The 14468-nt window shown below is 53.6% G+C and overlaps 1 protein-coding gene across 2 annotated transcripts in view; it reads left to right on the top strand.

Annotated features, from left to right (window-relative positions):
- The window catches only part of LOC143842846 (solute carrier family 12 member 9-like), a 90458-nt gene that overhangs the window by 50561 nt on the left and 25429 nt on the right, over positions 1 to 14468 (top strand). For both annotated transcript variants that reach the window (XM_077348105.1, XM_077348106.1), the window contains one exon: positions 4257 to 4381. In XM_077348105.1, coding sequence (XP_077204220.1) covers positions 4257 to 4381 — 125 coding nt within the window. The remainder of the gene's footprint in view (positions 1 to 4256; positions 4382 to 14468) is intronic.

Here is a 14468-nt window from a genome sequence, read left to right as displayed (position 1 = left end):
ACTCTTAACGTGGAAAGCCGAGTTTGATTCCCCACTCCTCCTCCACATGCAGCCAGCTGGGTGAACTTGCGCTACTCACAGTTCTCTTAGAGCTGTTCTCACAGATCAGTTCTTTTAGAGCTCTCTCAGCCCCACCTACCTCATGGGGCGCCTGTTGCGGGGAGAGGAAGGGAAAGTGGTTTGTAAGCCGCTTTGGAACTCCTTTGAGTAGTGAAAAGCGGGGTATAAAAAAACCCAACTCTTCTTCTAACTGTTTGTTGAGCACTTCTAAGTTTTTTAAAAGTGTAATATTGGGGTCACATGCTCCTGATAGCCGACCCTGACTGGCCATGTAGACGCAGCATTCTCCACTAGCTGCACCAGGACAGCCCCAAACAGAGCGCATGAATGCATCACAGGGACCCCTTTACAGCAAGTTAGAATCACTCTAGAGCAGGGGTAGTCAAACTGCGGCCCTCCAGATGTCCATGGACCACAATTCCCAGAAGCCCCTGCCAGCAAATGCTGGCAGGGGCTTCTGGGAATTGTAGTCCATGGACATCTGGAGGGCCGCAGTTTGACTACCCCTGCTCTAGAGCCTCTTGGTTGTTCCCTTTGGGCAAGCCTGGACTGAGACAGGAGCCGCCCGGAAAGCCCAGTCCCGACGTGAGATCTGTATCAAGCGCCGCGCAAGGCATCCCAGGTGCATTGAACAATCGGCCCGCCACCGCCTGCGTGAGTGCATCCGCACGAGATGCGCCTCTCTGCCTGGGAGACGGATCTGTGGCGGGGCACCCCGGAGACTCCCATCAGCTAATCTGCAGGAGCCGCCAGCCCTCGGCTCCCTCCGTCGTGCGCGCCGCTCCGCCAAATTGGACAAATACATGTAATGCAAAAAAAATTGCCCCATTAGCCGGCAAGGAACATTGCCGCACTCGGGGGGGGGGGGGAGGGGAGGGGGGAGACCATTAGGTTCTTCAGCCCCAATTGAAGCCGCCGTGGATCAAAATCAGCTCCCAGCACTGGAGGAGTCACTCACGGCGCGGAAGAGCAAGGGGGAGCCAAAGGAGACAGCTCTGGCTGGGCTCGCGGCGTGTTTGTCTTGTTGAGGGCGCAGGGGAAACCAGGGAGCCCCTGGCTGGCACCTTTGGCCAGCGGCAGGCGTCATCCGACTGGCATGAATTCTCAGCATGGATCAGCTAGCGTCCTCAGTGCACCATGGCCAGCACTTCGTTTATGTTTTGGGTTCTCGGGACTCAGCCAAGAAACCTGCTTGCACGACAAAGACTCTGCAGAAGAGCATTGGAAATGTTCAAGAGCGCCTCTGAGCATGAGCAGAGCGTGCGTTCTTCACCGCCACGTCACCAGGGTCCTGCAAGCCCTTCCAGGCAGGTTTGTGCTATATAACAAAAGAATCCAACGCCATCTTTGTTCCGTTCCTCCTTTCTTCTTTCATCCTCTGCAGCACGGCGTAGCGGTTAGACTGCAGACCCAGGTTCAAATCTCTGCCCTGCCTTGGGATTTGCTGGGAGAACTGCCATGCGCTCTCGATATAACCTTTTTCGCAGGGTTGTTGTGAGGATGAAAGGAGAAAGGGAGCCGCTTGGGGTCCCCATTGTGAAGAAAAGTGGGGTATAAATGAAGTAAATCTTGGGGAGGAGGGTGGAATTATTTCCACTAGCCACCGGGAGGGGGAAACGCTCTCCCCACCTCAAACAGAACATATTTGGGGTCCTCGGGAGAGTGCATTTGTAACCACGGACCGACCGTGACCACTGCCCCCGCCCCTAAAATAAATGCAAGGTTGGGGAAATGCAAACTGCAAACGACAGCCGTCTAGGCTGACTCCCTCGCCGTGAGACAGAACCCCTCCCGTCAGCGGCCCTCAAGCGCATAACAGGAATGCCAGGACGGAAACATTTAGGTCTTACCCAGCTCTCCCTTCTCCGTGATTTGTCCCCATCGGCCAAGTCTTCTTGCCCTCGCCCAAGCGCATCTTCCCACTCGGGGAGCATTGCTGGCGCCTGGACCTTCCGCTCCTGCCATCTGCCACCATTCAAAATGCCCGTCGATACCAGCCCCCTTGCCCAGCCTGGCCTGCCGTTCTCCACCCCCTCCCTACCCCTATGTACACCTGCGCACGGGCTTCACGCCGCCCTCCCTCAGCGCACGGGGCAAGATACCTTTCAGCAATGGCTCCTTTTACCTTGACAAGCCGCTAAATGAATTATAAATCAAAGGCGGGGAGAGGGGGGGGAACCCATTAGAGGGTCCAGGCACGGTCTCCGCTTGGCGCACGCTATTAACTCACAACCGGCTGAAAATCCCCAATTGCTTAAGTGTGTCTGAATAATCTGCCCCCTCCCCCTCCCGACCCGAGCAATTTCTCCGGGTCGGGCTGTGCTGGGAATGAAGGAGCTACGGCCGAAGAAGCAGCAGGGAGTGGCGGAGAATAGTTTGCATAGCTATGTGCTTGGGGGGGTTGCCCCCATGGGAAGGGCCACGGGCTGCTGGCCGTGCACATGATGCGCGTGCAGGAGAGAGAGGGCTCTTCTCATAGCGGAGCATGACGAGACATGTGGATCGGTGGCAGGATGAAGTGCACGGAAGGTGCGCCGTCCTTGCAAGAACGTTTGCAGGGGAGCGAAAATCGACCCATCTGAATATACATGAACTGTCTAAAATGCCTTCTTCGGGGGGGGGGGAGGGGGGCAGGCGTGGGTGTTCAGTTTGCGGTGGCAGAACATGCGACAGGCGCATGGCTCGCCTCTGGTGAAGGCGTATTGAGAGGCCGGGAGATGTGTTTTAAGTAAATGATGAAAATATGTTGGTCTTAAACAAGCCACACGGACCGTTCTTTTTGTTTGTTTGTTTCATCTTCGCGTTACTCCGTCCATCCGCCCAGCCCGGCGTTTTCTCCTTTGAGCGAGCAACTCAAGCAGGGAATCTGGGAAGCAGGGAATCTGTACTTGCATGTCTTTTTGCGGTTTTAAAAAGCCGCCACGAACCCCTTTGACTTGCAAGGTTGACCGTCTTCAGGTCCTTGCTGTGCTTTTCTCCCATTCGCCCCAGCAGTGCCAGAGGAGGTGCTAGAAGCAACTGAGGGGAGTGCACCGGGCCCCTGATCTATTTTGGGGTTCCCTGCAAGCAGTTTTAACTCAGATATGCTTCTGAAGGGCCAATGCCCCATTTTGCCTATCCATGCTCCAAGGCTCCATGGAGCATCAGGCACTAAGAATCCCCAGCCTCATTTCTCAAGGACTTTTTTAAGCTGAAGTTTCAGGGGGTTGAACCAGGGACCATGTTTCCCCGTGTGGAGAGGGACCATGGCTCAGTGGCTGAGCGCATGTTTTCCATTGAGGCTCATTTCCCTGGCACTTCCAATGAACATGGGGGGTCCCCAAACTTTTGGAGCCTTGGGGATTTTGAGAGGGAGTGGTGAGTGCTACCCCCAAAATAGCTGCCACAGGAGAAAGGGCCAGAGGTTTTACTGGCCTGTGTGCTTTGCAAAAGAACCTCAGAAGAGAGGGTAAAGAGGAGGAAGGTAGAAAGAGAAAGTGGTGGGCAAAGAACAGAAGCTGTGATGGGGCAACGAATCCAGGCACTGATTAAGGGAAGCCCGGGCCTTTACCAGCTCACCTGATCTTCCAGTGGCTGTAGCAGCCTTAAAAAAAAAAACTATCTTGCAATTGGGCAAGCTAATAACAAGCTGTGCCGTACAGTTCCTGCAAAAGTCAGCAGACGCCAGGGAAAGCACTGCCAGGCTTAATGGTGCCCGTCGGCACCGTGTTGGGGCACCTTGCGTCAAAGGATCGGGAGGTGTTAGGTGGATACTCTTATGACCCTGGAGTCCTGCTTCCAGTCCAAATGGATAACACTGCCCTGCAGGAACCAATGGAGGGGTTTTTGGTGCATGGCAGTACCCAACAAGCTATCAGCCTTATTTCTGCCATAGCATCTCTCCTTAACATCTCAAGACAAACACCAGGGCATAGGCGTGTGTGATAACCCAGGTGTCGATTGCAAGCACTCTGTGCTGAGCGAAAGACACTCGCCACATGCTCAGAGGCCTTCAGGAAAGTGCCCTGCGCTGTGGGTGTTGAGGGGAGGGGTTAGGCCAGGGGGAGAAGGGGAAGGAGGGCGGGGCTCAATCACCAGGTGTCTCAATTGTCTCTGGTGAAGGGCCCAAAGCCCCTGAGTCGGGCTCCTGGGTTCTGAAGCTGTTTCCACGGTTGCTTGTAACCCGCACCCGTCTCTGCTGCTCTCCTCCCTCACAGCTGGTCCTCTTCTCCGGGAAGCTCAACACCATCGCCGCCATCGTCACCATCTTCTTTCTCTTGGTCTACGCCACCGTGGATCTGGCCTGCCTCGCGCTGGAATGGGCGTCTGCTCCAAACTTCAGGTGTGTGGCGCGTTCTGATGGGTGGGAGGGGTGGATAAGCAGAGGGGGGTGGGAATGCCTTGAGTGGAAAGTAGACCCTACACCAGGGGTAGTCAAGCTGTGGTCCTCCAGATGTTCATGGACGACATCTGGAGGACCACAGCTTGACTACCCCTGCCCTACACCAGATAGACTGCCCCTGTGGTGGAGCTTTGCCCGTCTTTTCAGTTGGCGCGGCAAAGAACGCCTATAGAGTTGATACTTGGTGGCCATAATGGCTTGGCCCTGTTTTCACAAGCGTCTTTATGGGTCGAAAGGTGAAACCTGGCGATGGGGCAGATTGATGCTGGACTAGATAGACCCCTGGTCCAATCCATCAAGGCTCTTCCGATGTTCTTATGAAGGCCTCAGCCTCTCTGCTGTATTGCTGGTCCTCTAGCAGAACTGGGTGGCCACTGTATGAGATAGGATACGGGACTCGAGTTACCACTGGTCTGATCCAGCGGGGCTCCTCTGATGTTCTGAATTAACAGATTTCGTGGCATGGGACACAGAAACAAGAGAAACTAGTTTGGCGAAAGCGGGAAGGGGATGAGCTGTAATTTGGGATATCCCCCCCCTCCCCCAGTTCAACTCCCCGTGTTGCATTTACTTGCCGGTATTAAGCCATTTGCTCTTCCGCACCCCATCTATCCTGTCTGGAAGACAATGGGGTTACAGGTCTGACTTACAAGGCTGAGAACAAAATAAAGTGGGAGAATCACTTTGGAACGCAAATCGTGATGAATTATCTGGGCTGAATGGAGCAGGGGTATCCTGTGGTCTAATAATCCATGCCTTTTATGCATGTCCGTTCATTAATTAATAGGGGCTTGTGAGCCTTTCTTTCTTCCTTTGGTGACATCTGCCAGCGTGCAGACATTGCAAGTTTAAAAAATTGTATAGGGAGAATCCGTCTCCTGTAATAATTCAGAGCCGGGATATTGACGTGTTGGAACGTGTTCAGGGAAGGGTGATTAGGACGTGTGAGAGGTTGGAATCCACTCCTTATAAGGTGAGGTTGGAGCCTGGAGAAGAGGAGGGCGAGGGGTGATGGGTAAAAGGTAAAGGTAAAGGTATCCCCTTTGCAAGCACCGAGTCATGTTTGACCCTTGGGGTGACGCCCTCTAGCGTTTCCTTGGCAGACTCAATACGGGGTGGTTTGCCAGTGCCTTCCCCAGTCATTACCGTTTACCCCCCAGCAAGCAAGCTGGGTACTCATTTTACCGACCTCGGAAGGATGGAAGGCTGAGTCAACCTTGAGCCGGCTGCTGGGATCGAACTCTCAGCCTCATGGGCAAAGCTTTCAGACGGCTGCCTTATCACTCTGCGCCACAAGACGCTCTTATGAGGTGAGGTTGGAGCCTGGAGAAGAGGAGGGCGAGGGGTGTTAGGGTAGCGGTGTTTAACTACATTAGACAGGTTGAAGAGTGGGCCAACTGGTTTACTGCAGCTGTAGAGACCAGGAATATGAGTAGGGATGTGCAGCTGACTAGGACAAGGATGCTAGGGTTTGTCCCAATCAGGGGTCACCAACAGGGAGCCCAGGGGCACCGAGGTGTCTGCCGACACCTTTCTGACACCTGTCAGTTGCTTTTTGAAAATGGATTGGGCCAATTGGCGTAATTGCCCAGCAAGGTTTCTGACTGACCAGAGGAGATCGGATTGGCTGTGCAGGTTTTAAAACCACAGCAACTGCTACCACCACACATACATATCTCCATGTGGCTGGAGGTAACTCGTGTGTATGCAAGAATGTGATTGTTAAACAATAGTTTCATCTTTTAAAGCATCCTGTTAGAAAAGATATTCTCTCTGGTATGTTGGGGAGTTACTGTTGGATGTACGCATAACCTCATTCCCTTACGTTTTTACGACCGGCTCCTCTTGTGGCTGGCTCTGCCTCTTGTAACCGCCATTTTTGTGCCTGTCTCCACCTCCTTTGGTGGCCAGCTTGCGCCTGTCTCCTCCTCATGTGGCAGCCATTTTGCAGTTTGCTCCACCTCCTGCGGCAGCCATTTTGTGGTTGCTCCCACCAGCCCGTGTCAGATTTCCTAAGGAGCTTGTAGGCTTAAACATATTTGGGGACCTTTTGAACATTTTTGTGGGTTCAGTGTTTTGAGGAGACGATTGAGGAGACGAGAGGTTTTGGGGGGCGGTGTGAGGAAAACGGTGGGTGAAAAGGCCAGGGGAGTGAGAAACCTTTTGACTACTCCTGATTTTATCTCCGAAGTTCTCATTCTGCTGCCTGGCCTGCTCGTATGCTCAGATGGCAGCCTTCCAAGCAGTAAAAAGACAAATTATGACACCCCGAAAATAAAACCCTTGAACACGGTCTCAGAAACACACAGCAGCCGATCATAAAATAATCTGAGCTCTAAAAAAAATCATGGTTCACCATCTGTCTGCTCAAAAGCCTTCCGAAACAAGAACTTAAAAAAAAAAAAAGCCAGAAACAGGCAGGACATTGATGTAGGGATTCCAACCAATCAGGCTCTGAAAAATCCCCAAAAGGAAATTCGGGGACGGATTGCTCGTTCAAGCAGAAATCCAACTGGTTCAACGGGAACTGAAAGCAGCTTACACGGTTCTTTTCTCCATCTAACTACATAACTCTGGGGGGGGGGGGGAGGCTGAGCTGGGCCAAGGTCACTCGGTAAGCTTGCGTGGCCCAAGCAGGGATTCGAACGCAGGTCTCTGGCACACTTTACCATTATGCCGGTCCGGAACCCTTCACCATTATGCAACACCAGCTTAGTTGAAGCAGAACCTCAAGACCGGGGCCCCCTGGCTTCTTTGGGCCAGAGACTTATGTGCAAATACAACAGCCCTCCCCCCCCAAATTGGGCCACAATGTGACGTAGAATCAAAGAATCCTAGAGTTGGAAGGGACCTCCTGGGTCATCTAGTCCAACCCCCTGCACTATGCAGGACACTCACAACCCTCTCGCTCATCCACTGTCACCTGCCACCCCCTTGAGCCTTCATGGAATCAGCCTCTCCGTCAGATGGCTCTCCAGCCTCTGTTTAAAAACCTCCAAAGATGGAGAACCCACCACCTCCCGAGGAAGCCTGTTCCTCAGAGGAACTTTCACCCTTCCCAGGAGGTAGGGGACGCAATGGTTAAAGGGTCAAGTTAGGATCTGGGAAATTTGAGTTCAGGTCTGAACAAAGCAAAGGAATAAATCAAGCCAATAGACCAGGGGTAGTCAAACTGCGGCCCTCCAGATGTCCATGGACTACAATTCCCAGGAGCCCCCTGCCAGCATTCGCTGGCAGGGGCTTCTGGGAATTGTGGTCCATGGGCATCTGGAGGGCCGCAGTTTGACTACCCCTGCAATAGACCTTGAGCTGGCTGGGCATCCGTTCGGGGCCTTCCCGGGTCTCTGCCTTTCCCTCAGGCTTTCCTACTCTAAGCCTTCTTGCACCCACCTCCCTGCGTGTCCTTCCCCTACCCACTGGGAAACTTCCCGTCACCTGCAGTCACAGCTGCCCACAGTGTCTCCTCACCTTTCCCCCAATGTTCCAGGTGGTGGGAGTTAGCGCTGCTAAGAGTGCTCCTAGGGGCTGCCCACTCTGGAAATCGCTGGAGACTAGGGGTGGAACCCGAAGATCATGGCATCGGGCCCTCTCAATTCCTGGCAAATAGATGGGGAAGAAATAGAGATAGTGACAGATTTTATTTTCCTGGGCTCACTGCAGATGGGGACTGCAGCAAAGAAATTAAAAGGCGGTTGCTCCTGGGGAGGAAAGCTATGGCAAATCTAGACAGCCCTGGCAGCTTCCCGTCTTGAGTTATATTGACGCGGGCCCCTTGTATGCACCCTGTGAGTGACATTGCTGGAAAAGTTCCCAGCTGTAATCAATGTGCCCCTCCAGGTGGGGGAGGAGCAAACCTCCCTCCTCTCTCCTCCCCTACTTGAGGGTCAGCATGATATAGTGGATAGAGAGCAGTGGCTTTTAATCGGAAGAGCTGGATTCATACTCCCCATGCAGCCAGCTGGGTGACCTTGGGCCAGGCGCAGCTCTCTCAGAGCTCTCCCGGCCCTGCCTTCCTCACAGGGTATCCGTTGTGGGGAGGCGAAGGGAAGCCGATTGTAAGCCGCTTTGAGACGGTGAAAAGCCGGGTACAAAAAAACTGGAGAACCAGGTTTGATCCCCCACTCTTCCTCCACGTGCAACCAGCAGGGTGACCTTGGACCACTCCCAGTTTTCTTAGAGCTCTCTCAGGCCCACGTAACTGATAGGGTGTCTGTGGTGGGGAGAGGAAGGGAAAGTTGTTTGAGACTCCGCCGGGTAGTGAAAAGCGGGGTATAAAAACCAACTCTTCTTCTTTGCTGGCAGAAAATACCACTCTTCCCCCCCCCTTGGCTAGCTAACCGGGGATCCCCCTCCCCTTGCAGGCAGGCGGTCTCCTGCTCCGTTCAGAGGAGGAGGAGGAGGAGGGGGGGGAGAAGGGCTGCCGATCAATTTCTCCCCCTTGCTTAATCCCATCAGGCCGAGCACATTGGCCGTGTAATAAGCATTTATGATCCTGTTTAAAAAGCTTCTGCCCTTGAGCAAATACCGTTTTTAGCCAAGAAGGGGAAAAGGGAAGGCGGGCGTCAGGCGGGGGCGGGGGGGGGAGGGGGGCACGTCGAGAGACGAGAACAGGCCCAGGGAGGGCTTTCAGCTCTTTGCCGTGGATTTATGGGACTTGTCCCGCTCGGCTCCTCGGGGCGGTGCGCCAGCGGTTTTTATGGAGCACAGTTTACATTAGTGGTAATTAAACAGAGGGGGAACAGGAGACGGTTGGGAGCTTTGGGGGGGTGGAGAGCATTCCTGGAACGGCTGCCTGCCCCCCCCCCTTAACTCAGTTTCCAGCTCTTGCCAGCTTGAAGGGTGAAGGTGCAACATTAATGGAGTCTAAGATGCCAACGTGCCTTTCTCTGTCCCAGATGATCTCTGCGAACTTGGGGGGGGGGGGAGGACATTTTTGCATTGGGGTGCCAGCCTCCAGGGCAGGGGTAGTCAAACTGCGGCCCTCCAGATGTCCATGGACTACAATTCCCAGACGCCCCTGCCAGCGTCCGCTCGCTTTCTTCCGCTGGCTGATAATTTGCTCACTTATTTATTTAGAGCAGGGGTAGTCAAACTGCGGCCCTCCAGATGTCCATGGACTACAATTCCCAGACACCCCTGCCAGCGAATGCTGGCAGGGGCTCATGGGAATTGTAGTCCATGGACATCTGGAGGGCCGCAGTTTGACTACCCCTGATTTAGAGCATGCACACACTGCCTCTCCGGAGACCTCCCTGAGATGACTTAACAGCTCAGCCGATAAAGCAAAACTAGTATTGCAAAACCAGTTTTAAAAAAAAAAGACGAAGCAAATCCGTCACAGGAGCTGCTAGGAGCCGGCTGACGTCATCGTAAAGCCCCTGAGCTTTGCACCGGGCAACCTAAAAAGCCATCAATAAAAATTATTCCCAGGCCGGACGCAGTCTCTAATACCCCTTTAGTTAGAGGCTGAAAGAAATTAAGTGCTACGGAGAGGGTGTTCCAGTGGTGAGGTGCCAGCACCAAAGAGGGTCCCTAACTGTTTCCCTCCAGCCTTACCTCAAAGTCAAGTCTGGAGAGGAAATCAATTGGCAGAGTTGGAGGCCGTCCTTTCAGTGCTGTAGCTCAGGGGTAGTCAACGTGTGGTCCTCCAGATATTCATGGACTACAATTCCCATGGTGCATATTCTCAACTGATTGTCCACCAGAACTCCTAAGTCTCTTTTTAATGAGTACCACTATCAAACCAGGTGTCCCTTATCTGATATTTATGCATCACATTTCTATTACCCAAATGTAGTACTTTACACATCTCTCTTTTAAAATGCTGGCTCTGCTGAAAAGATTTGGGAATGAGAGGGTGGGGTGGGACGTCCCTTTTCCGCCGATGACCTTGGAGAGCTGTTGATCGAGGGGGGGGGGCTTGGCTGGGTGGGCTGTTAGTCTGACTTGGTAGAATTGAGGCAGAGTCTTGATTTGTTCAAGTGTCAGATTAATATTAAACAAAAATTATGGGCTTGCATCCTTGCAATATAGGACCCGAATCTCTGTTTCGGGGGAAAAGATGCGGGCTCTTAAGTTTAATGGGGAAAGTTTATTATCTCTGTAAAGCAGCTGAATTGATTGCAATATTTGGAGGGGACAGCAGCATACCTCCCACGCAATTTCAATAAAAGACACCCAAGATCTGCAAGTCAGAGAGGGTTGTCCCACCTGTTGCATGCAGAGGGTCCTGTGTTCAAGGTCTGGGCGCTGGGCCCTGGCAGGAAGAACTGCAGAACCTCCAGCAGGAAGCATAGCAGCCTCACAGCCAGCTGGACCAATCAAACACCCTATGGCTGTCACCTAGAGCAGGGGTAGTCAACCTGTGGTCCTCCAGATGTCCACGGACTACAATTCCCATGAGCCCCTGCCAGCATTTGCTGGCAGGGGCTCATGGGAATTGTAGTCCATGGACATCTGGAGGACCACAGGTTGACTACCCCTGCCCTAGGGCACCAGACTCAGAGGGGCGCCCCTGACTGCCTTGTAGGGCTTGAGTGAGCCAGTGTAGTGCAGTGGATAAGAGGGACAGCCTGGATCAGGGCCCATCCAGTCTAATCCTTTGGGTCACTCAGGGGGACAAAACCCAGATGCCCTCAGGAGGTTCACCTGCAGGGCAGGAACTCCAGAAGCCCTCCTACTCTTGACCCACCGGGCACCAAGAAGACAGAAGATCACTACCCCAAACATAAGAACATAAGAGAAATCCCTGTTGGGTCAGGCCTGTGGCCCCTCCAGTCCAACACACAGTGACCAAAACCGAGGTGCCTTCAGGAGGTCCACCAGAGGGGCCAGAACTCCAGAAAACCTCCTACTCTTGCCCCCCAAGAAGAACACAGGGCAACATAACAACCTAAGAGAAGCTATGTGGGATGAGGGGAATGGCCCATCCAGTCTCACTCTGAATGTCACACAGTGGTGGAAACCCTGGGGCATGAGGAGGACCACCAGTGGGGCCAGAACTCCAGAGGCCCTCCCTCTATTGACCCCAAGCACTGAGAAGACAGAGTATTCCTGCCGCAGACTGAAGGGCAGCCATGTTCTGTTTTATGTTCTTTGTCACCTGCAGACGACTTGTAAGCCCGAGCAATCTCCAGCCACCCCCTGGAGGTTGGCAGCCCAAGCTTTAGCCCTGGCATGGCAGTATGTTGAGAAGCAGGCAGGGCTTCATTTCCCTCAAACCGCCCTCCCCATCGCTGTCCTCTCCCCCCCCCAAAAAAAACTTTAAAAGGGCAATTCTGTCCCTCCATCTCTCCCCCACCCCTTGTGTTGCAGCCGCCACTGAGGTCTCTGACACACATGGAATAAAAAGGGATTTTAATTACCTTTCAGCAAAAACAACAATTAGGGAAAATCACAGCCTGTGGGCTTCCCGCCCCCGGCCTGGCTAATCACACTCCAGCATTGAGTGCAGAATGGAGGGGGGAAAGGGGGGCCAAAAGGCCACCCCCCCCCAACACACACGCACACTCCGCATTTCTCCGCCTGGTCCGTTGCTCACAGACGGGGCCTTTAAACCTTCTAATGGATTTCTCGCGCATGCATGCAACGCCCACCCACGCCCAGGGCGTTATTCCGGCTTCTCCGATGTGCGGAATCTCCTTTCATAGAATCATAGAATCATAGAGTTGGAAGGGGCCATACAGGCCATCTAGTCTAGATCAGCCCTAACCTGCCCTGAATCCCCCACACCTCAGCCTCTGTCCACCTGGCCACCTCCGGTAGGGGAAACCGGATCCCCGACGTCTGGAGTCCCCGACCTTTTGGAACCTACAGGCAATTTGGGGGTTTGGACCCAGCATGGCAGGCACAAGCCACAAAACAGGAGCTGCTGGAGGCAGAGCCAGCCACAAAAAACGAGATCGCTCCCTTGTCTGGCTGTCTGTCATGCCATGAAGGTCTTTTTAAAAAGTCCGAAGAATGCTGGCAGGGGCTCATAGGAATGGTAGTCCATGGACATCTGGAGAGACGCAGTTTGACTACCCCTGCCCTAAAGCCTGGAGCAAGGGAGAAGGGGGAAGATTCAGGGCATTATTGGTTTACTTACTTTATTTCTATCCCGCCTTTCTCCCCAAACAGGGGCCTAGTGCATCTTGCGTCCTTCTCCCCTTCTCCAGTTTGTATCCTCACAACAACCCTGTGAGGTGGGTTAGGCGGCGAGCACATGACCGGCCAAGGGGTTCCCAAGCAAGCGTCCAAGGCAGTGTGGGTATTTGCAAATGCGTTTCTCAGATCATGGAGTAATACTGTAACCCACTGCACCACACTGGAGCCTGATCCTGTCGGGGGAGTGTTCACATGTGGGAACATTCAGCCTGGAGAAGAGGAGGTTGAGAGGGGAAATTTCACTGTTAGCCACATCTACAGGTCACCAACCTCCAGGCGGTAGCTGGAGTTCTGCCGCTATCACTATTGATCTACAGCAGGGATTCCTTCCCATCCAGGGGTGACTTCCTGGGCTCAAAGTCTGAAAAATTGTTTCGGGGGCTCCTCTTATGGTTAAAAGGTTGAAAAAAGGCTGGTCTGGATGGCATTATACTCCACTTGGATCCCTCCTCTCCATAGAATCATAGAATAATAGAGTTGGAGGGGACCTCCTGGGTCATCTAGTCCAACCCCCTGCACTATGCAGGACACTCACCACCCTGTCGCTCATCCACTGTCACCTGCCACCCCCTTGAGCCTTCACAGAATCAGCCTCTCCGTCAGATGGCTCTCCAGCCTCTGTTTAAACATTTCCAAAGAGGGAGAACCCACCACCTTCTGAGGAAGCCTGTTCCCCTGAGGAGCCGCTCTAATTGTCAGGAACTTCTTCTGGACGTTGAGACGGAATTTAGAATCATAGAATTATAGAGTTGGAAGGGACCTCCTGGGTCATCTAGTCCAACCCCCTGCACTGTGCAGGACACTCACATCCCTCTCGCTCATCCACTGTCACCTGCCACCTCCTTGAGCTTTCACAGAATCAGCCTCTCTGTCAGACGGCTCTCCAGCCTCTGTTTAAAAATCTCCAAAGAGAAAGAACCCACCACCTCCCAAGGAAGCCTGTTCCCCTGAGAAACCCCTTTGACTGTCAGGAACTTCTTCCGGAGGTTTAGACGGAATTTCTTTTGAATTAATTTCATCCCACTGGTTCTGGTCCGTCCCTCCGGGGCAAGAGAGAACAACTCTGTTCCATCCTCTATATCAGTGGTCCCCAACTCCCGGTCCTGGGACCGGGACCGGTTCGTGGATCAGTCGGTATTGGGCCGCGGGTCCTCCTCGTCCTCCTCTCCAACTGCTGCCTCGGGGGCTGCCCTGCCACTCTGCCGCCAGCTCACCTTTGGTGCTCTCCAGCGGCCGCCATGGCTGGGGCGCCCCCTCGGCATGGCACTGCTCTTCTCCCCCCCGCCCCGGCTTCACCCCCAAATGCCATCTAGAGCCCGCGACCCTACTAACATCCAGGGGAATTTATGTCACACGCTTTATTCACCATGAGCTTCGGTGCTGTTTTGACCTTAGTGTTCTGGGGCCAGAGAGCCTCCGTGAATCGAATCTTGGAGGTGGGTGGAAACCCACAAATTCAGGCGGGGAGGGAAAAGATTGGCCAGTAATGCAGTCTGACCCGGGCTCAGCGCCCAGGGGTCTTCAGGGAGGCTGGCCTGGTTCTGAAATTTGGGGGAGGGCGGCGTTTAATCAGCCTTTCAGATTGGCCGAATTGCCTGGCTCAGAAAGCCACTCTCAAATTCGTTGCCGGCCGCTCTTGGGACTTGGAAGTCAATCTCGAGATGGAAACACTTATGGGGTTTTCTCGCTTGCTTGTTCTGGGGGGTTTGCATGAGTCTTTTGGGGAGGGGGAGAGGAGCCAAAGATTCGACCGGTGCCTGTTGCGCTGCGCATGAAAGATCACATCTACCCAGGGCAGTTCTCACTCCCTGTTCAAATGCCCCAAAAGGGGGTGGGGTGGTGGGGGGGAGCCCCTTCCCTGTTGACAAAGAAGCTGAGAGCC

The sequence above is a fragment of the Paroedura picta genome, chromosome 8 (genome assembly GCF_049243985.1).
Source record: "Paroedura picta isolate Pp20150507F chromosome 8, Ppicta_v3.0, whole genome shotgun sequence".
NCBI classification, from domain to species: domain Eukaryota; kingdom Metazoa; phylum Chordata; class Lepidosauria; order Squamata; family Gekkonidae; genus Paroedura; species Paroedura picta.
This window is presented reverse-complemented; position numbering and strand designations above follow the sequence as displayed.